Consider the following 19,387-nt stretch of genomic DNA (forward strand, 5'->3'; position numbering starts at 1 on the left):
TTGAACCTATCACAAAGTACAGAGTGGAGATTGTTATTTAACAATACAAGATACAGCAAAGTCAGGTGTAAGTAGCTCTAATAGTGCATACCCCAGCATACCGAGGTGAACGTCGCTCCAAGAAAAACCATACATATAATCAAGTCCTCCTATCCTTTTCCACGCACTCCTTCCTTCGTGTCCTCGGCACGATATGCACCAAGGTCCTTGAAGAGCCATCTTGCATATACACACGATACACACGTTTATATCGCTGCTCCGTCTTAGAGCAGCAAAGATGTCCGTCGAAAGTACGTCCATCGTCCATCATCCGGGGGAGGCCTTCACGCCTGTGACCGCGCAAGCACAGCCCCCGACACCCTCCCCGCCCTCTCCAGACTCCCATCTTCAAGCTCATACGCAGGTCTAAACTGTGCCTTCCTCCCGCTCCCGTTCCCGTCAACACCGTTCGTCGACCCCTTAAGAACCCCTTCTTCCCTGGGGACGGAGGCCTTGGAAGCCTTGGGGTGCGGCTCGGCAATGCACATCTGGTCCGTGTTGCTCGCGACCATCGTGAACGCGGGGAGCTTCGCGCGGGGATGCGGCTCCGCGATGCACATCTGCTCTGTGTTGCTTGCGTATATCGTTAGCTCTGGGATCTTGAGGTTGTCTGGTATTCCCCCTGCTGGCGCTGGCGCTGGGTCATTCGAGCTGCTGGCGGGTGGAAGTGGCGAGTGCGCGGCGGAGCCGCATGCACTGTTGCTGCTGCCGCCGTTGAGGAGGGGAGACTCGTAGATGTTGCACATCATATCTGGGTTGTCTGCGTACATCGTAAGTGCGTCAGGTAGCCGGTGGTCTATTGGGGGCGACGACATGGGTGCAGAAGAGGAAGAAGCTGCGGCAGGGGCAGAGGAGGACAAGGCGGGCGACGGAGAAATCTGGAGCGCGGGATTCGGGAACGTATTATATGTCGAGCCGAGGGAGGTGTACCTGCGTCATCGGTGATGAGTCAATAAGCCCTCCGGGAAGAACGCGAGTCAAAGCGGCTTGAGGATGACGTACCCCTCATCGTACAGACTGCAGTACGGCACCTTGAGATCGAGCAGAAACTTCCATATGTCCGCGTACGACCAGTTCAGGATCGGGTTCACCCGGTCGAACTCGGGCCACCCGGAATCGGTCTTGGAGACGAACTCGAGTGTTGCTGCAAAGACCATGTTCAACAACCGCGTACTCAAACCACCGCGGCAAAAGAGAGAGCTCACCTCCGTGAGGATCCGTCTTACGCGTCCCGATGAGAATCGCCGTGATATGCCCGTGATGCTCCTTGTACCTCTCCAGCGCCCTCTTCATCCCCGCCCCGCCGCGCGCCTTGCCCACAGGCCTTGGCGCCTCGCTCGACTCGGACGGCGACGATAGCGAGAACACCGAGGGTGTCATCACGCCAGGCGTCACAGCGGGAGTGACGCTCTCCACCTGCGCGTCGAGCGCCGTGGGCCAGCCGGCAGATGCCGCGCCGTTGTCATTGCCATTGCCGTTACCGTTGGGGGAGGCGACATCATCGGGCTCGGGCTCGACGCGCTCGAGTCTGAGGTTGTATACTTGTGCAGAGTCGTTGATGAACTCCTCCAGCACGGGGAACGGGGACGGGACGGGGATGTAGAGCGCTTGGGTCTCGGGGAGGGTGAGCGCCTGTGATGAGGGGTCGGGGTGTTTCTTGATGGCGCGGTGCGCGAGGACGGCGATGTAGAGGTGGAGGAGGACGGTGCCTATATAGTTGAGCAGGATGTGAGCGGTGTGCACGTCGATGCGATGAAGAGCAGAAGAGAAAATGAGAGGGGAGGTATGTGCAGCGGAGGGTGATATGTGGGTGAACGGATGTGCCGGCCGAGGCGAGGGGAGTCAAGGGGGATGACGTACAGTCTTTGCCGCCGTTGAAGCTCAGCGAGACGTTCTTCTCGCTGTGCATATTGAGCACTGCACCGCACGGCTAGCACCGATTGACCACTCACCCATTCTTCTCGAGAGCGTCGTTGATAATTCCCAACGCGGTCTTGACATGCTGTCCTAGCGTCCCGTTATTCACGAGGCTGTACACCTCTTTGTGGATCTTGCGAATCGTTTCGGAGTCCATCGCCTGCATTGTGCGCTGAGATAAGTTACGCAGAGGGCCGTTCAGGGTGCGATAAGGGGGATAATGGCGCGGGTAGACTGGTAGAGAAGGTTGTGGTCGTGGTCGTGGGCAGAGCAGCGCAGGCCCATGGAAAGCGAAGGACCGAAATCTCATACGCAGTGCGGTAGATTGTGGGAATCAATCCGATTGGCTCACGACGACTCAGAGCACCTCAGGCTTCTTATCCCCTTTACACTTGCCCAGCTTGCCACGGCGCAGCTCAGCTCTTCTCTTTCTGGAGACGACGATATAGGTATGCATGATTAGGCTCCGCTACAGCTTTGGCGCGCAGCACCTGACACGATTCTGCATCTGCATCAGGCCGCGATATCGAATCATATCACGACCGCTCTAACCCGGACTTTACCAACCTTACATCCACACTACCACTACCACTTCCAGCAATGCCCAACGTCGTCCTCGTCACGGGCGGCAGCGGCCTCGTCGGCCAGGCCATCAAGCATGTGATCGAAACCGAGCCCGCGGGCTCCCCGTTCGCGAAGCAGCAGGGCGAGACGTGGGTCTTCGCCACGTCTAAGGACGCAGATCTCAAGTGAGTACTTGCTAGTGCAGTGCGTCGTGATCTATCTCTGCCCCGCTGCGCTCTCCGCGTACCGCCCCGATTCCCCCGTCGTTTACTTTGAGGTCTAGAAGCTGCTGATCCTGATCCTGATCGCGCGGCACAGGGACCCGGCGAGCACGCAGAAGCTGTTCGAAAAGTACAAGCCGACGCATGTTATCCATCTCGCTGCGCATGGTCAGCATCGATCTCTTTCTCCTGCCCCCTTGCTGTGAAGCCCCTGATTAGCTAACATGGCTCTCGCACAGTCGGCGGTCTCTTCGCCAACCAAGCCGCTAACGTGCGTCCCCATCAACACCTTCTCCGTACCCAACTAACACCACCCTCCCTTCTCGATGATCGCGATGCGGACAACACGCACAGCTCACTTTCATGCGCGACAACATCCTCATGAACGACAACGTCCTGCACACCTCGTACGCGCAGGGCGTGACCAAGGTCATCTCGTGCCTCTCGACGTGCGTCTTCCCCGACAAGGTCGCCTACCCGCTCGACGAGTCCAAGATCCACCTCGGCCCGCCGCACAACTCCAACTTTGGGTATTCGCATGCGAAGCGCCTCGTCGATGTGCAGAATCAGTGCGTGTGATGTCTTTGTTCTTCCTGTGTCTACTCGCTTGCTCGAGCTGTGTGAGAGATGTGTGAGGGAGAGTGCTGACGGTGGTGCGTAGCGCGTACGTTGACGCGTTCCAGCGCAATGGCGAGAAGGGCAGGCTGTTCACGGCCGCGATCCCGACGAACGTGTTCGGCCCACACGATAACTTGTACGTCCCCCCACCCGTCCCCCCACCCGTCCCCATCCCCGCCTCCCTCTAACACCAACGCCACGTCTCTCACAGCGATCTCCAACAAGCACACGTCATCCCCGCGCTCATCCACAAGTGCTACCTCGCGCAAAAGGACGGCGCGCAGTTCGTGCTCCGCGGGACGGGCACGCCGCTGCGGCAGTTCATCTACTCGCGCGACCTCGCGAAGCTGTTCGTCTGGATGCTGCGCGCGTACGACTCCGTTGAGCCGCTCATCCTGAGCGTCGGCGAGGAGGACGAGGTGCCGATTGCGCAGGTCGCGGGCGGGATCGTGAAGACGATGGGGTTCGGGGGGGAGTATCGCGTGCGTCCGCCTTTTTCTTATCGCCTTTGGTTGCGTGTCGTTTTGTGTCTCATGTGTCGGACTCGGTGTTGGTATAGTTCGACATGGACGAGAACGCCAATGGCCAGTTCCGCAAGCCGGCGAGCAACGCGAAGCTCACGGGCCAGCTCAAGGCGGCCGGTGTCGACTTCAAGTTCACGCCCTTTGACGATGGTGCGTCGACGTTCTTTCGTCTATATATCCCTGACTTGCTGCTGACCATGGGTTCGTTCGCCATCCCACCTTGCAGCTCTGAGCGAAACTGTTACGTGGTTCCTTCAGAACTATGACAGCGCTCGTACGGGTAAAGGAAAGCAGTGAGGATAGATAGCTTGTATGATAACGCCATTCGTAGCTTGTTGTTGACACTGTGCTTGTGCAACGATTCACCGTTGTGATAGACTTCGCCCTACGTTGTTTGCGCGGTTAGCTTATTGCAGGTTATATTCGAGCGACAATTGATAGGATATGTCACTGAGCACAGAATGGTTTTATCTGGGCTGTATCGGGGTAAAGGCAGAGAGCGAGATGGTCCAGCAAATGTACTCCCCGACGAGATAGAGGTAAGATTTCGCGTTGGCATTTCCCATCATATAAGCTATATGAACCACAAGTTTACCTCATCCCTCTTCTGCCGTGTTCTACGCACTCTCGTTGACAAAAGATGTGAATTCCCCGAGGTGATAGTCTATGCAGATGGAGAGCCGAGCCCCAATGGCGAAGTGAGGACACGAGACTGGCCATCAGTAAAACCGCCACTCTCTTGCTAGTCTTGTCACCTTGTGGCAAGGTGACAAGGCGTCATGAAACATGAAACCCACCATTGAATCATAAAAACAATTTGATACTTACTATTCCGATATTCAAGCTTGATTTGATTCGCCATTTTAATGTCCAGGAGGGCGATACACCCTAAGACCGTCGGACAGTACTACTGTAGAAACTCGTAACGTAAAGTGTAACCAAGAACGAGGATGTCATGCTAACAAGTACCCGCCAGCCGAAGCTGTGAGCTGATATTCAAGCTTCAGATGGTGTTTGAGGTCCGGAATATGGTCTAGGAATAATCCTGGACAACCGAACGAAGTAAATTTCCTGGCCTTGTATAAGGCACTTGTCCGTGTAAACTCCACTCCTCCGAAGCGACCTTGCCCCGCCAATAGACTTGCCTTGCGAATTTCGGCGTCCTGGTCGAATTGTTCCCTTGTGCAAGGTCGCACAACCTGTACAAGCCGCGACAAGCCTTTTTCAACTTTACTGATGGCCACTCACTGACTGGTTCAGGGCTACGACCCAGAGCTGCCCCACGTTACAAAGTCCCGATACGGGGCATAGCTTCAAGAACATTCTATCTTCCTTGAGGCCTGAGGTCGGGATAATCCACTGTTGGTGCTACGCTGTCTGGGAAAATCGCCTGCACCTCCCTGATAGGGGCGGTTGGCTCGAGGATACGATGCTCCCGGAGTTCTCGCTTGAAGCTGCGGTCCAAATCCACCCAGTATAGACGCGGAGACGCTTGACGTGGAGCTCATCTATTACGTTTACTTAATCTATGTTATGATTGAGAGTAATGAGGCCTGCGGATGGAGAACTTTCTCTCACTTCACGACACTAGAGCCTTCTTGAAGCCCTCTTATGTATGATAGATTCTTAGACGCTTAATTGTATTGATTAGAAGAAAGGGTCTATAACAGCGTTGCTATGCTCTGGCGACGACCGAACCTCAATTGAATTATCAACACGGGGAATTGACAAGCTACAAGTTACGTTCAGGGAGCGAATGTGTATGTGGAAGTCAGAGAGAGAGAAAGAATCTATAATTATATCCCGCGGAAAACGCATTTAGGGTACATTAAGAGGCGGCTAAGTGCTACTTGGTGGTAATCTAGTCGGTATGTGGAAGTCGGAGACGCCGCAAGGTAGCTTTTAAGAATAGGGGGCGGCTCTCAAATTATACCGCTTGCTTAAAATAGCGTAGAACTAGGTGGGGACGCTGGCGATATTATTGGCAGACGCCCACATAAGTGCAACTCTGACGGCATCAATCTTCGCTAGCATGCTCGATAGTATTTCCTCCGACGAACACGCCCCAGTACTCGATAGAGAGTTCGCTAAAAACAGGTTAGGACGTCTCTTGAGTCTCTTGACCATTGCGGAGTGGGGCCAGGGGCATCTAGTGGCATATGCCATCCGCATGCCAGATATTATGAGAAGCATCAGCGGTGAACCTTCGCGACAGAAATACGGGAAATGATCAAGCGTGTTCGACACCAGCAGCCAGGTGTGCGACTGGTGAAGCTCTTATGGTCTTGGGGGAGGAACAGAAAGGAACTCCGTGGACGATGCACATGCCAGTGGGCAGGGCTCGCGTTTACCAGAGATGAAACAACCATCGAAGAGCGTTAATACCGCGTCAACAGGAGCAGACAGGGTATAAACACGTTATTGGGGGAAAGCACGAGCTACGAGCAGTCAGCAGGACAGGTCGACGAGGGTAAACGGGAGTGGGCATATACTCGCTCTGGCGAGGAGGCATGGGGATCTCTGTGTCCGGTGCGTTATCTCGAGGAGATGATCCAAGATGATCCATCTTTTCCCTCTGGATAAGCGAGCGTCGCCGCCTTAAAGCTTCAATCACCTCGGACCAAGTTGGAAGGAGGTGATCGGCGGATATTGCTACCCCGGGCTGCGATCAAGATCGAAGGTACTGAGGAAGCTGCGTTGCAGGTGACATCGAATTATTTGGACAAGTGGAGCGTCGATAACGGGATACATCGCGAATAAAACGTTGTGATCTGTTTACGACAGTTGACGAGGGAGCCGCAGCCGCAGCTGCATGCGCGCTAGAATTAGGAGACTATTCTGGAAGAATGTTGATGGGTACAGGTTTGAGACGCGTCGGAGAATCAACTGGAGTCGGACAGGACGTCGGACCGTTGTCCATGCGACAGACGACATTTTCATCGCTTAGGCACGGGGCGCACGGACCAAGCTGTGCACAAGGGCGTCAACGCCAATGTTCTTCCGAATATTTCAAGTATAAGGGGGTTGAGAGAGGGGTTTTGGAGATTTCGTTTACCTTTGACAACAGTAAGAAATAGTATGTGCTTCATGGGGGTAGATCGAACGTCCGTGGCTCTAAGATGGGCGTCTGATAGTGAGCTCGAGACCGGAGAAGGCCTTGGAGGTGGATCTTGTCTCGTAGGCTCGGAGTCAGACTGTCAAAAGACCTACTGTACTTAGATGTTCTCGTCAGAAGAGATGGGCACCGGCTGACACGGGCCACGTTTCAAGGTTGGATGCGGATGAGAGCCGTTGGGGCGCACCATCAGACGACATATATCAGGTTGCCAGATTGACCGCGCTACAGGAAGGGCACGCTGGAGGGTGAGATGGCCATCGCTAATGGAAACTGAACCGACCTTTAGCAGAAAGAGCGCATAAACACGCCTGTCCCATCAGCCACATGCCTTGTTTGTTGATATTTGATGTCGCCTCCGAACCCGCTCCTGTGGCATCTCCGTGCCAGTGGGGAGCCAAAGTTAAAGGAGTCGAGTCGCCCGTGTCCTGCTCCCGCTCTCCCCACTTGATATAAACCCTCCTCTTCATGGTCGTTTGCCTCATCCTCGCACTATTCCCGATGTTCGCCTCATCACAGTAACGAACGCTGCAACGTCGCGGGCGGTGTACTATACACCACTAGTCCGGGGCGTCAATCTTTTCGTTACATATTTCCCTTCACAAACTTTGCACTTCCTCAACGTCAGCCATGGCACGTGTCCCACTGCCTCTCTTTGTCATTCTCTTCTCACCATGTCCGACGTACTTCAGGTTACCGTCGACGACAAGAAATACGCGTGGTGAGTCCCACTATCCCCTCGAACGCCCTTCGCGCGCCTTATTTCAGTCCCCCAGCGAGACGTGCATCAAAGGCCACCGCTCGTCCGCATGCAAACACACCGATCGACCTCTATTCGAGATAAAGAAGAAGGGCAGGCCGATCACCCAATGCGAACACTGCCGTGAACTTCGCAAAACCAAACAAGTCCACGTCAAGTGCTCTTGTGGAAGCGTTCCCTCGTCCTCAGGAACCGCTCACGAAGGTGATCTTCCCTCGCGTCTAAGACCACCCTCCCCTAACCCTGGCTTTATGTGCGCATGTAGGCAGCTCCAAACTCCCGCATGCCGCTACGTTCCCCAATGGCTTGCCAAAGGAACTTGAAGCGAAGGTCGGGTCGCCGGTCCTGCATTCTGACGGATCCGAATCGGAATTCAGCGGTAGGCCTGAGGTCTTGGAGCCTGTTTCCGAGTGGGACACTGATCTTGCCCAAGGTGACCAATCCTCAGTCAGCGCCTGCAAGTGTGGGCCCAATCAGTGCCATTGCTGCGTCCCGCGCAAGTCGGTGTCGAAACGCCGCATGTCGGGCACATCAAGAGTTGACCATCCACAGGCGGCCGCCGACCTGCTCTCACCCGTGTCCCCGCTCTCGTCACATGTCCAGGCTCGCATTGCTGAACTCAGACCTGTGATGCCCCGTCCTCCGCGCCAGACGTCCGGCCCCCTCCACAATCCCTCGGCTGGAACGCCTCATGGCTACGGTGGTCGCAATCACGCTCATGACTTTAGCCCCTATGGTCGCGCTTACGAACAGTCATTTTCTGAGACGCCCTCGAACCCGGCCCCCTCTTCCGCCCAAGTCCCCTTCCCTCCAAATGTCGACCCTCAGCTTTTCACGAACGCAAGTGACCAGCTTCCCCCGCAGATCGCTTTTCCCTCTGCCTGCACCTGTGGCGACGGCTGTCAATGTCCTGGCTGTACCCAGCATAGCAAATCTCCTGCCCCATCTGGTGCCGCGTTCTCCTCGTGCTGCAACCCGATAACGTGCTCTTTCTGTCTGGACTGCACTATCTTCTCGATGCCGCCTGAAGCGCTACTTGAGCCCTCGCAGACTCGGGAGATCGACACGTGGCTGCAACAATTACCCCTATCTTCTCCTAACTCCTTCTCCCCCACCTCGCAAATCCCCTCGCCGCCTCTCCCGCAAGCTCCTTCCCCCAGTGTGCTGCCGAATATACCAGTCCCTCGCTGTCGCACTGCGGACGGTTCGTGCACCTGTCTCCCCGGTGCATGCTTTTGTCCGATCACGTGCTGTCAAGATTTCTGCCCCAACCGTGCCCTCTCTGCCGCTCAACCTCAAATGGCACATCCGATCCCCAGTAACCAGCATCAAGCACCGAGATCATCTGCGCCTCGGCCATCCATACGCGTACCGGATTATATGTCGATGACAAGCTTGACCAACGTTCAGCAGCCTTCAGCGACCCAGATGTATTCGGCCAGCTCGGGATCTTACTACTCGCCCAATGCTCCTAGTCGGTCCTCATCTCGGTCTTCGGCATCCAGCTTCGCTTCCGGTCCCGCATTACCTGGCGCTGGATCTAGCTCCCGGCAGCCGTCTGGTTTCTCTCCGATATCAATGCCTGGCTCTACCCCTCACAGTGGATCACAGTCAACGGGACAGGGCTTGCAACAACAACAGCCCCAGCATCAGCCATCTCAGCAGCAAAATCAGCCGCCATATCAGGGCTACTACCAAAATGACATGAGCAGACGATATTAAGTACGGCGTCTGCACGAACAAAGATGTTCGGCAAATAAATAGTGTAATTCTTTCTCCGTTTTTCTTTTGTTTTTCTTACGCGTATACTTGTCGAGCGAGCGTAATGATGTACTTCACGTGCGTTTTTCTGGAGATAATTTATGATGTTTATTACTTCGTCGTTGGTTGATCGCGTCGTCGTGAGCATAGTTTTCTCTTAGTATTAATTGCGAATACTAGTTGCGATCTTTGTCCGCTGATATACCCATCGAATTTGAGATACATCGCAAGGTTCAAGCTGCTTGGCTGTATTGCGGAATAGGTTCGTTTCCGCATAATATTACAGCCGTAGGTATGAGTACATGTTAAGTACTAAGTGACGACCGCTATAGAACTGAGACAAATACTGATACAGAGGTAGAGAAAGCAAGGAAATATGTAGGAAGTAAGTTTGCCAGCGTTTCGCAAAGATTAAGTGCGGGTCGACACCCATTCGCCATAATACTTCCAGCTCCCAGCGTCCATCTTGACCAGCGCCGTTAAACGAACCCTGTCGTACGGTAACGAAGGGTTTTCTTGGAGCGCCTTGACGATGTATCCTCTGGGAGTGAGAGAGAAAGTGAACGTGTCAGACACAGTGTCGCGTATATTAGCGATCACGCCAACTCCAGACTTACATAACGGTGCTGGACTTTAGAGGCTCAGGGTGATTCCGATTCTTCTTTAGTAATGTGCACATTTCGCTGAGGGGAGTATGATCACGATGCCACATGTTATACGCCCTCAACGGCTGCGACTGTACGTGGTTTCTAGGAGGACTGTTGTTGAATGTGCCCGTCGATTGTCGTCTCATGTTTGTGTTAGACGTCTGGCGGGACACGTTGTTTGTTGAAGCGGCTTGCCATTCCGCTTGCCGTTCCGCATCGTCCAAGGACTTTGGGTTATTGCTCAATCCGACGTCGAGCCTGAGAGCTGACATGTCGATAGCCTTGTTTGCCTCAACAGCAATGCTGAGCAGACGGTGATAGACGAGGCAGCTGGAGTGCACGTCATTAGCTGCGTCTAGGGGGTCGTTAGTAAACGTAGTTGCTGGGCATTGGGGTCAAACAGGGAAACTAACACTCTTGCTGCTTATCATCAAGTACCGATGTCCAGTCTGACGTGCGCTCCTCGCCTTTCGCCAGGGTTTTGCTGAGGTACATCTCGACCACCTTGTCAAGTGCGACAACGCGCCGGGGGTACTTCCCTGAAAACCTATCGTCTGCTGCTTTGGCCATCATTCCGAGCTCGACGAGGTTGCATGCACGAATGCTAAATTCGCGAGAAAGCTTCTCGCCATCGTCTGAGAACGGTGGTAAGCGTTTCGGGCGATCTGATTGAGGATACAATGAAGCACGTACTCATGATGTGTACTCCCGTCTTAACGATGGAGGGGTTCTTGATTACTTCCTTTCCGGTCATTAGGTACGCCTATGCCACAATATGAAGCACACTTACCGCTACCTTCTGCGGGAATTCTAAATCAAATCGAAATAGTTAGACGAAGACCTTCATAGAAGGACATAGAAACATACGGGACATCGCGCTGACCTGAATTAGTAAGATCGTTCGCTTGTCGCAAAGTTGCACCAGAGCAGTACGTCCCACATATTCCTCGCTGTTAGCCGTAGCCTGACGGTAGGGCCACTCCATGTCGAAGCCCAGAGGCCTGAGAACGATCAGTACATGGAGAACAACAGTTTCACTAAAACGAAGCTGACCCTGCAAGCGTCTGCACAAGTCGGTCCGCCTCCTTCTCGTCGCGTGTGTAGTAAATGGTAGCTTCTGGGTCCTTGTAGTCCCTGAACGAATACGTGGGAAGAATCGCGTTGAGCGAACGAGTCGGAGTCATGGCCGTCGAAGGTTGTCCCGGGGCTCCCGGGACGGCTGCGTCGGTTGACTCATCCACCTTGCGTCTCTTATCCGGCGACGACTCGGATGCACTGATTCTCCTCTTCACGGCGGGGCGGGAGGCAGACGGCTGAGGGGCGGGTGCCAAGGATGAGTTGGCTGTTGCACTATAAGACAACGCGACCGATGAAGTTGAGGCGGTGAACGAGACCGATCCCATCGAGACATTCTTAGAGGTGGATGACGCCGACTCGAACGACCGTACGTGGGCCTGTACTGGTCGTTTCGGCGAGCTTTGTTCGGTAACACAGGCAGATGTTTGTTCCTCGCCATCGTCTTTGGGGTAGTTATCTGGACTGTGGAGGGTTGTTAAGCGAGCTCATCGCGTAGTCGCTCCCACTACTGAGGAGAAGGCAGCTAACATACCTCGACGACGACCTCTCACCAGGACTGGGCGTCGACGCTCTGCTGCGTGAACCCCCCAAACTGGACCCTACCGCTCCTGAAGACGAGTTCATCGAGAGAGAAAGAGAGAAAGATTGAATTACCTCCGTACCCCTCCCAGCGCCTTTTAGGGCTTGCTGTGAGACTCAGCTGATAATGATGGTCGAGCTATGGCATAAATAGTAAAATGAAACAAGAGATGAAATACTGCTTAGATGTCGCCATGTTCGGATTATCCTCTTCAATGATAGCATAAGACCAACATTGGGCTACCTTGTCCGTGTTCGCGAGCCTCTCATCTTGTCCACTCGTACGAGCTCCCACAGATCTTGCGTGATACACACGAACAGAGAGGCGATGTCATGGAGTTCGTAGTAGAGACCATCAAGAGCCGGGTTCCGACAGGACCTACCTATTAGTGCAGGTCACTGCCAATCTTTGAAGCCGTAACAAGAGCAAATCACAAGGCAAGTCATCTGCATTATTTCAGAGACATTCTCAAACACGGATGCATTACCTTCAAGTTGGATGTCGTGATGTGAGCACAGTACCTTGAATCGATAGATGTACCGTCTGTATATGAACGAGTATACTTAGCTCTGGTGGGCGAAAGGAGCGGGACTTATAAAGGTTGGTAGGAAAAGACGCTCCTGAGGGGACCGCGCCGCTGCGAACCGACGCTCTACTGTAAAAGCATGGAAAGGCGTGGAAGCAATAAGTGGATGGCTAAGGTTAAGGTTGTGGCTGTGTCATTTTTTTTTGCGTGTTGGCACAGCGCGCATATACTCAGCGATAGATCGTAAGGTAACTCTACCGAGATAATCAACCATGGCTGCCATTTCCCTCCCTGCCCTCCCTGCCTCTTGGAACCCTCCATCCGACCCTTCGAGCTCGATATCATGTCAGTTTTCTCACCTTCAATGCAAGAAACTCGCTGACAGTCGGCTAAACAGCATTGAACGAGCGCAAACTTATCCCAGCTGGCCGCGCGTACCTCCACCACGTGCAGCGGACTGTCCACGATCTTTCCTTCGACGCTCATGACGCACACGTCGAGGAGGAGCGCAAGCGGCACGCGGAGCTCAATGGCGATGGTTTGAACGGCGAGGACGATCTTGGTGTCGGCGAGGAGGAGGAGCCGTTCGAACTGCTCCAGCAAGACCCCAAAGAGTGGAAGGTTCGCTGCCTAATTATGCGCTTGCTAAGGTCAAGTATACTAAGGGGCGATGGGATTTTCAGAAACAAGACCACTATCAGGTCCTCGGACTGTCGCACCTTCGCTATAAGGCCACGCCAGACCAGATCAAGGTCGCACGTACGTCTTCACCCGCATTGCACGCGTAAATAATACGCTGATTATTCACGTTGCTCATGATTAATATCCTCCCTCGCTCATACCGTCACCTCGACTCCCCTATTACCCTCGATCACCACAATCCGAATGACCAGATCGCAAAAAGGTGCTTAAGCACCACCCCGACAAGAAGGCGGGCCAGTCGCACACCACCAACGACGACGGGTTCTTCAAATGTATCCAGAAGGCACACGAGGTGCTTACCAACGCCGAGCGACGCCGGCAGTTCGATTCGGTCGACCCAGAGCTGCTCGCTGAGGAGGAGGACGACCCGTCGTCATCGCAGTACCAGAAGCTGCTCAAGACCAAGAAGGACGCCGGCGCGGAGCAAACCTTGTTCTTCAAGACGTTTGTGCCCATCTTTGAACGCGAGGCACGTTTCAGCAAGAAGCAGCCGGTGCCGATGCTTGGGCAGTATGAGGACGGAAAGGCGGCTGTCGAAGGGTTCTACAACTTCTGGTACGACTTCGACAGCTGGCGCTCGTTTGAGTACCTCGACAAGGAGGTCAACGAGGGAAGTGACAGGTGAGGTGTTTACGATATGCTCTGGCTGTCTCAAGTGCTGACGGCGTGCATCTAGCCGTGACGACAAACGCTACACCGAGAAGAAGAACAAGTCCGAGCGTGCTCGCCGCAAGAAGGATGATACCGCTCGTCTGCGCAACCTCGTCGATCTCGCCATGAACGTCGATCCCCGCATCAAGCGCATCCGACAGGAGGAGAAGGAGGCGCGCGAGGCCAAGAAGAAGGCTGCGAACCAGAAGGTTGGCGGACCGGCGAAGAAGACTAAGGCGGAGGAGGAGGCGGAAAAGAAGAAGGCGGAGGAGGAGAAGAAGGCGAAAGAAGAGGAGGAGAAGGCTGCTCGCGCGGAGGCTAAGAAGGCAAAAGCTGCCGCTGCGAATGCGGCCAAAAAGGCGAGGAGAGCTCAGCGTGCGGGTGAGGAGGGTGCTGATGCGTCGTGAGCTCATGGATAGGTGTTGCCTACGTTCATTATGGACCTCCCTGTTTTGTTCCTAGTCATCTATATATGTGGATGGGTATCATTAGGTGTACTACCGCGAGCCAATTGCTTCAAGACCCATCCAAAGGACGGTCCCATCGCCTTCAAAAATGCCAGGCTCGCATGAAAACCTCGTCGGCAAACTCCGCGGATGCGGATTACAGGCGTGATTGGGCGTGACCTTGTTCGCACTTCGCTTGAGCGCTTGAGCAAGTGCATACAACCATCTCCTGCCTTCATCAATCTCATTGAGAACTTCAAATGGGCGCCAATTGGAGACATAGTCTTGATTTAGTATAAGGAGGCCTCAGGCATGCTGATATTTCAAGTTATCGCCATGCTGCCAGGCGGCGCTCATCCAGGTTTACGTTTAGCCTCCATCTGAGGCCATGGTTATGTTCTAATACTGACCGTTGTAAACCAGACTGGCCACCCACTTGACATGGATATATGCGCACAGGTCGAGATGAATGTGTCTCGTCAGCCCCGCCCCTTCTAATCCTCTGCCTTCCATCTCGCTTCAAGATCGGCTCGGGAGACCCAGGCCATGTTCGCGTTCCCTCGTACGCTGAAGAAGATGCCGTTTGTGGACGCGATTCCTGGGTTGTGGTCTCAAGAGGCGTGTCTATTTCTTTCCTCTGCGCCAACTTGAATATTGACTGCTTTTGGTATCAGAAGTCGACCGGCTTCGAGGTCATCCGACCGGCGCATGGTGCTGCCTCGTCCAGGCCTGATGAGCGTCAAGACGTTGGTAACACGGGCGAGGTCTCCCGAGCAGTCCCTGCGCCAGTGTTTGGCATCACGGCCTCGGAATCACGCTTTGTGGAGGAGCTCGCGGATGCCATTCACGATTCGTCCCCCGCGCTTTTGCCCGGGATTGTGTCCTCGGAGTCTCGTTTCGCGGAAGAAGTTGCAGATGCCATCCGCGACCTCGGGCCTGACATCTCACAAGCGTCGGCGCATATCACCCAAGATGCCAATACGACGTCGCATGTGCGTACTCCAACTCTCTTTTATTACTGTCGCCAACATGCAGTGGTTTCTCCATGAACCAGGCCACCTTCAACGAGCTATCTGGGCACCTCCCACCTCCCTCGCCTACGACTGTTGTACACTACACCACCTACGCCAGATCCGATTCAGGGACTGCAACCGCTGTGGAGTTCAGCAGCCCAGGCGCTACCTTCTCTATATCCTCTGCATCGCATTCTTCGGCTGTCTCTCTGAGCACCCCGCATTCTCCTGGAGTAAGCCGTGCTGTATCAGTCCACGACTTCATCTTCCGCCGCCAGGTCGGGTATGGAGCGAACGGAAACGTCTTCCGTGTCGAAGACAGCGTTACGAAGCGATGCCTTGCGCTCAAGGTTATCCCGAAGGCGAATACGTTCCACGTCCGACCTGAGCTGATCCGCGGCGAGCAGCAGGGCATGGTGAGAGCCGAGGGGCTGCGGTACGTGTTGCAGCTCGCGGCGAGTTTCCATGATACGCGGAATTACTACATGGCCGTGGTAAGATACCTCCGCGAGCATATTATTGCTGATACCAATGCATGCGTAGAAAATGTGCTCTGGAGGTGATCTGGATACGCAGATTGCGAGGTGGGGAGCTGTGCCGCTAGACATCGCCAAGTTCTACGCCGCAGAGATTGTAAGTCGAACCGGCTACGGAAGAAACCTTTTCGCTCACCCCACTTTCATCCAGTTGGTTGGCATACGCTCTTTGCACACGCGAGGGGTCATCCACCGTGACATCAAACCCGCCAACATCCTCCTCGACGCCAAAGGCCATGTCGTCATTGCGGATTTCGGCCTCGCTAAGGTGTTCACTAAACCCCTGATGAGCTGCATTTCACCCCAAGATCTTATGTCGACGCCTGGAGTAGCTCTCTCGTTCGGGCCGTACTTGGCATCGCGATGCTGTGGAACTCCCGACTATATGGCGCCCGAGATCTGGCGCGGAGGGGGCTATGGCTTCGCGGTGGACTATTGGGCAATGGGTATCCTGCTATATGAGATGCTGATTGGAGCGGTGAGTGTGGTGCGATCTGACCATCCACCAATGGCGCTAACGTCGAGATGATAGGTGCCGTTCAGCTCTTCGCCTTCGTCAGAGATCCAGAACAGGGTCATGCATGAGAGAATGCCTATACCAACTGACATTGATGTTTCCGCTCGGGATTTCTTGAAAAGGGTACGTTCAAGTGCCTGCGGTAGACACAATTCAGACTAAACCATCCGATAGGTGCTTACTCACGGGCTTGAGGATCGGCTATCCTACGAAGAGATGAGAAGACATCCTTTCTTCCGTGACATGTACGTCGTTACCCTCTCTCGATCGAACTAAGACTTAGTTGTGTTAGCGATTGGACGAAAATCGAGAAGGGAACCGCCATTCCGCCGTACACCCCGTCCAGAGAGCTGCCGGTTTCCGTCTCGATGCGGGCCTCCGACTGCATTAACCAAGGTCTACCATTCACCGCAGACATTGATCCCATACCAGCGTTCACGTACACCTCTCCCCTCATGATGGAACCCTCTTGGCGGCGGAAAGCACGCGTCCGCCTCGTCATAGTCTACAAGCGTGTCCGCGCTCACCTCGCTCGCTCCAAACCCTCCTTGTCCCGTACCGATCCTTACTTCCCCGATATGCTCCTGCCCTCTCCATCGCCTTATACTCTTGAACGACCTGGATCCCGACTTTCCTTCATCCATTCCGACGCTTCTAGCAGTGAAGTCATCGCGGATAGCCCACTCGACATAGGGTTGGTCATAGAACCTTCTAGCTCCACGCATTTTTCGAGTTCACTCTCAGTCGGCGCCGGGTCGATGTTTATCGGTCCATCGATGTCTTTGAGTATCACGACGCCTGCTACATCTACCACTTCGCTCGCCGCGGAGACTTCAGCAAAGTTCAAGAGGCTCTCTGCATGGGCGAGCCAGGTCTTCGGGCATATTCCTGCTGCCCGGGACAGTTCATCTCTGGAGAGGGCATTGCCTATCTCAGCCGTTTAATTTGTGTCGTCGTTTCTTTAGTGGAGGGTACCAGTTGCTTTTTATTCTATGTGACTGCTGTATACATCGCATTTAATAGTCACCCTCAGAGGAGGGGTGGATCCAAGTCAAACGTAGTTGCGAGCATCCTTTGATACCATGCAGGCTTCGATAGAGTTATTTTCCTTTGGGTATATTACTAGTACCAATTGTATCCAGTGAAGTATGGTATAGTGCCGTAATGATGTAATGTCATCAACGTCTTGGACGTCCCAATCGCTCACCTAGCTTCAAGCCTTCTTATCCATCTGACCGTACGCATAGCTACATCTGGCAACAACTCAGGTCTGACAGCCCCTCCAATGTCATCTTTCAGACATGTCAACCTGAAGCCACTCGCATACGAGAATACCTCCGCGTAAATCTGTAATCTTCAAGCTGCTCCTCTACGTCCTTCCAGCACCGAACTCCCTCGCCGTTTATTCTGCAATGGACCCTGTACTCGCCTACCGGAAGCTCAAGGTTCCGAAGATTAGGAGCAATGCATGTCAGTGTACGGGCAACGAATTTGACATCGTCCGTGCCGATCACGGAATTGCACACTTCCCATCTTTGAAGCTGGGTCTGGTGTACCTCGCTAACCCACACCGCAGTTTTTGACACGACATCCGGGTTGGCTGCCGCTGTCAAGTTGGCGGCCATGGAGAGCCTTTGAAGCTTGGTACAGTACCGGAGCAATGTCGCGAGCCCTTCGAGCGTGACGTTGGTCGCACTTTCCGCGGGATCGGTTGTTCGTAGAATGCATAGAGTCATAGACAAACTACGAAGATCAGGGAATGCGGATGCAAGCTCTGCAAGCATTGCGTTGTCGAATGAGGGGCAGGGGTAATTGAGGAGCCATAGATGCCTCAGTTTGTGGAGCTTGAACAGCGGACGAAGTGCTCCGAAGGAGAGCAAGCCTGGTAGATAGAACATCTCGAAATAAAGCGCGATGTTTCTGACGGGGGACGTGGCAAGGGCTTTTGCCAACGTGACCATGGCTTGGTGGAATGTCTCGTCCGCCTGAAGCGCTTCGAAAGTAGCAAGCACTCGCGTCAACTGGGGGAGGTCAGGCAAGGCAGCCATGACTTGCATGACTTGACATGGTGAAGCCGTTAGCTCAAGGGTTCTAAGTGATTTCAGCGGGATAGGAGATGTATCGAGGTTGCAGCCGGGGTTTGTGGGCTTGCTTTTGTCTTGATTGTGACATTCTAGACGGATCTTCTCCAGCGATGAGAGAGGTGCAAGAGCCGTAAGAATAGGCAAGATTGGTAACGTCGTCTTCCATTCGACGAGAGAAAGTTTGAGGACCCGGAGTTTTGTTAGCCTACTCGCCGCGTCGTTTAGTGTCTCTAAGATATCTTCTCCGACTTGACCACATATAGATAGATCAAGATCTTCGATGTACGGGCTGGCTAGGCTTGCCGCGCTCAGTACATGCACTGAATCTGACCTTACTTCATGTAGGGTAAGCGTCCTGAGACAGGCGGCAAAGAACAGATGGGGGAAAAGAGCAACGTCGCACAGCAGCAAGCCTCGATGGTTATCTCCTTTGGTCTTGAGCCAGAGATGCCGCAGACTAGGTAGGAGGACCCCAGCGCTATGCACCTGCACTGCACCGAAAGCGTTCGGGTCCACCACAGTCAGGTGATTGTCCACGTCCCAGTTGACATGCACGATTCGTACGCGACACGCATACGTTTGCAGGATGAACCAATCGCGACGAAGCATTGCACGACGAAACAAGAGTAGACGCCCGTGCTAAGGGCGCAAGGAGTTTCTGTATCAATGGAAATTTGCACTCTAGCAACCAGGCAACTAATCCTCACATTCTCAGTAGTCTCGATCGCCCATAGATCTCGTGGCATGCACATGAGCAAGTGTGCGAGAGAGTGGATTTCGTAGTAGAGTTCATCGAGGGCCGGGTCACGGAAGTCTCTGCAGGTCATTGCGAGCGCTAGCAGAGCCGGAGGATCTGCTACGTTGTTGCATATCGCCGCCCGCATCTCAGCAACTTCGAGACAAGCATGCATCGTGCACAGCGTCGTTGCGACGCTCAGGAAGTCTGGGGTGATGGTTGAGTCCGAACCATAGTCGCACTTCAGATTTTCAGATGCTGTGGAGTACTCACAAGCTTTCGACGATCAAATGACCTACGAGGGCGACACGAAACTTAGGTTTTCCAAACAACGGCGAAGACCGGAACAACTG

General features: G+C 54.0%; 7 protein-coding genes across 7 annotated transcripts; 4 read left to right on the forward strand and 3 right to left on the reverse strand.

Annotated features, from left to right (window-relative positions):
• Positions 1-25: 25 nt before the first annotated feature.
• Positions 26-2,154, reverse strand: CONPUDRAFT_138032 (adenine nucleotide alpha hydrolases-like protein). The gene is made up of 5 exons (XM_007771978.1): positions 1,992-2,154; positions 1,900-1,940; positions 1,245-1,748; positions 1,042-1,183; positions 26-969 (listed from the first exon to the last, which is right to left on the reverse strand). Exons 1-5 carry the CDS (start codon positions 2,120-2,122, stop codon positions 324-326), a joined length of 1,464 nt encoding a protein of 487 aa, XP_007770168.1. The 5' UTR covers positions 2,123-2,154; the 3' UTR covers positions 26-323.
• Positions 2,155-2,364: 210 nt separating this feature from the next.
• On the forward strand, positions 2,365-4,369 carry CONPUDRAFT_106529 (epimerase-domain-containing protein). The gene is made up of 9 exons (XM_007771979.1): positions 2,365-2,405; positions 2,474-2,705; positions 2,839-2,909; positions 2,981-3,012; positions 3,096-3,310; positions 3,403-3,495; positions 3,571-3,841; positions 3,919-4,033; positions 4,110-4,369. The coding sequence occupies exons 2-9, from the start codon at positions 2,557-2,559 to the stop codon at positions 4,178-4,180; spliced, it is 1,017 nt and encodes a 338-aa protein (XP_007770169.1). The 5' UTR covers positions 2,365-2,405; positions 2,474-2,556; the 3' UTR covers positions 4,181-4,369.
• A 3,083-nt stretch (positions 4,370-7,452) lies between these two features.
• Positions 7,453-8,885, forward strand: CONPUDRAFT_106530 (copper-fist-domain-containing protein; the record flags this gene model as incomplete). The annotated part of the gene is made up of 5 exons (XM_007771980.1): positions 7,453-7,631; positions 7,691-7,719; positions 7,775-7,962; positions 8,024-8,137; positions 8,192-8,885. Coding segments are annotated over exons 1-5 (1,026 nt in total), but the record flags the coding sequence as incomplete, so codon positions are not given.
• A 962-nt stretch (positions 8,886-9,847) lies between these two features.
• On the reverse strand, positions 9,848-12,121 carry CONPUDRAFT_144969 (ribonuclease H-like protein). Its single transcript, XM_007771981.1, has 9 exons — positions 11,898-12,121; positions 11,776-11,851; positions 11,220-11,705; positions 11,034-11,167; positions 10,957-10,976; positions 10,860-10,908; positions 10,580-10,801; positions 10,137-10,521; positions 9,848-10,060 (listed from the first exon to the last, which is right to left on the reverse strand). The coding sequence occupies exons 3-9, from the start codon at positions 11,567-11,569 to the stop codon at positions 9,931-9,933; spliced, it is 1,290 nt and encodes a 429-aa protein (XP_007770171.1). The 5' UTR covers positions 11,570-11,705; positions 11,776-11,851; positions 11,898-12,121; the 3' UTR covers positions 9,848-9,930.
• A 495-nt stretch (positions 12,122-12,616) lies between these two features.
• On the forward strand, positions 12,617-14,180 carry CONPUDRAFT_126287 (DnaJ-domain-containing protein). The gene is made up of 5 exons (XM_007771982.1): positions 12,617-12,694; positions 12,747-12,970; positions 13,033-13,108; positions 13,243-13,672; positions 13,728-14,180. The coding sequence occupies exons 1-5, from the start codon at positions 12,622-12,624 to the stop codon at positions 14,107-14,109; spliced, it is 1,185 nt and encodes a 394-aa protein (XP_007770172.1). The 5' UTR covers positions 12,617-12,621; the 3' UTR covers positions 14,110-14,180.
• Positions 14,181-14,597: 417 nt separating this feature from the next.
• On the forward strand, positions 14,598-17,158 carry CONPUDRAFT_155235 (kinase-like protein; the record flags this gene model as incomplete). The annotated part of the gene is made up of 7 exons (XM_007771983.1): positions 14,598-15,140; positions 15,203-15,655; positions 15,705-15,794; positions 15,849-16,175; positions 16,230-16,337; positions 16,389-16,459; positions 16,507-17,158. The coding sequence occupies 7 exons, from the start codon at positions 14,598-14,600 to the stop codon at positions 17,156-17,158; spliced, it is 2,244 nt and encodes a 747-aa protein (XP_007770173.1).
• A 145-nt stretch (positions 17,159-17,303) lies between these two features.
• On the reverse strand, positions 17,304-19,294 carry CONPUDRAFT_138035 (uncharacterized protein). The gene is made up of 2 exons (XM_007771984.1): positions 19,006-19,294; positions 17,304-18,937 (listed from the first exon to the last, which is right to left on the reverse strand). Exons 1-2 carry the CDS (start codon positions 19,207-19,209, stop codon positions 17,519-17,521), a joined length of 1,623 nt encoding a protein of 540 aa, XP_007770174.1. The 5' UTR covers positions 19,210-19,294; the 3' UTR covers positions 17,304-17,518.
• Positions 19,295-19,387: the final 93 nt, after the last annotated feature.

This window comes from Coniophora puteana (genome assembly GCF_000271625.1).
Source record: "Coniophora puteana RWD-64-598 SS2 unplaced genomic scaffold CONPUscaffold_8, whole genome shotgun sequence".
In the NCBI taxonomy this organism is placed as follows: Eukaryota; Fungi; Basidiomycota; class Agaricomycetes; order Boletales; family Coniophoraceae; genus Coniophora; species Coniophora puteana.

Coding starts and splice junctions, on each gene's coding strand:
- CONPUDRAFT_106529 (XM_007771979.1), top strand. CDS start 2,557: ATGCCCAACGTCGTCCTCGTCACGGGCGGCAGCGGCCTCGTCGGCCAG. Junction 2,706..2,838: donor TCTAAGGACGCAGATCTCAA/GTGAGTACTTGC, acceptor CGCGCGGCACAG/GGACCCGGCGAGCACGCAGA. Junction 2,910..2,980: donor TATCCATCTCGCTGCGCATG/GTCAGCATCGAT, acceptor GCTCTCGCACAG/TCGGCGGTCTCTTCGCCAAC.
- CONPUDRAFT_144969 (XM_007771981.1), bottom strand. CDS start 11,569: ATGGGATCGGTCTCGTTCACCGCCTCAACTTCATCGGTCGCGTTGTCT. Junction 10,977..11,033: donor TCAGGTCAGCGCGATGTCCC/GTATGTTTCTAT, acceptor GATTTGATTTAG/AATTCCCGCAGAAGGTAGCG. Junction 10,061..10,136: donor CTAAAGTCCAGCACCGTTAT/GTAAGTCTGGAG, acceptor TCTCACTCCCAG/AGGATACATCGTCAAGGCGC.
- CONPUDRAFT_126287 (XM_007771982.1), top strand. CDS start 12,622: ATGGCTGCCATTTCCCTCCCTGCCCTCCCTGCCTCTTGGAACCCTCCA. Junction 12,695..12,746: donor CCCTTCGAGCTCGATATCAT/GTCAGTTTTCTC, acceptor TCGGCTAAACAG/CATTGAACGAGCGCAAACTT. Junction 13,673..13,727: donor GTCAACGAGGGAAGTGACAG/GTGAGGTGTTTA, acceptor GCGTGCATCTAG/CCGTGACGACAAACGCTACA.
- CONPUDRAFT_138032 (XM_007771978.1), bottom strand. CDS start 2,122: ATGCAGGCGATGGACTCCGAAACGATTCGCAAGATCCACAAAGAGGTG. Junction 1,941..1,991: donor GACGCTCTCGAGAAGAATGG/GTGAGTGGTCAA, acceptor CAATATGCACAG/CGAGAAGAACGTCTCGCTGA. Junction 970..1,041: donor TGCAGTCTGTACGATGAGGG/GTACGTCATCCT, acceptor CCGATGACGCAG/GTACACCTCCCTCGGCTCGA.
- CONPUDRAFT_138035 (XM_007771984.1), bottom strand. CDS start 19,209: ATGCATGCTTGTCTCGAAGTTGCTGAGATGCGGGCGGCGATATGCAAC. Junction 18,938..19,005: donor CGATCGAGACTACTGAGAAT/GTGAGGATTAGT, acceptor TTGCGCCCTTAG/CACGGGCGTCTACTCTTGTT.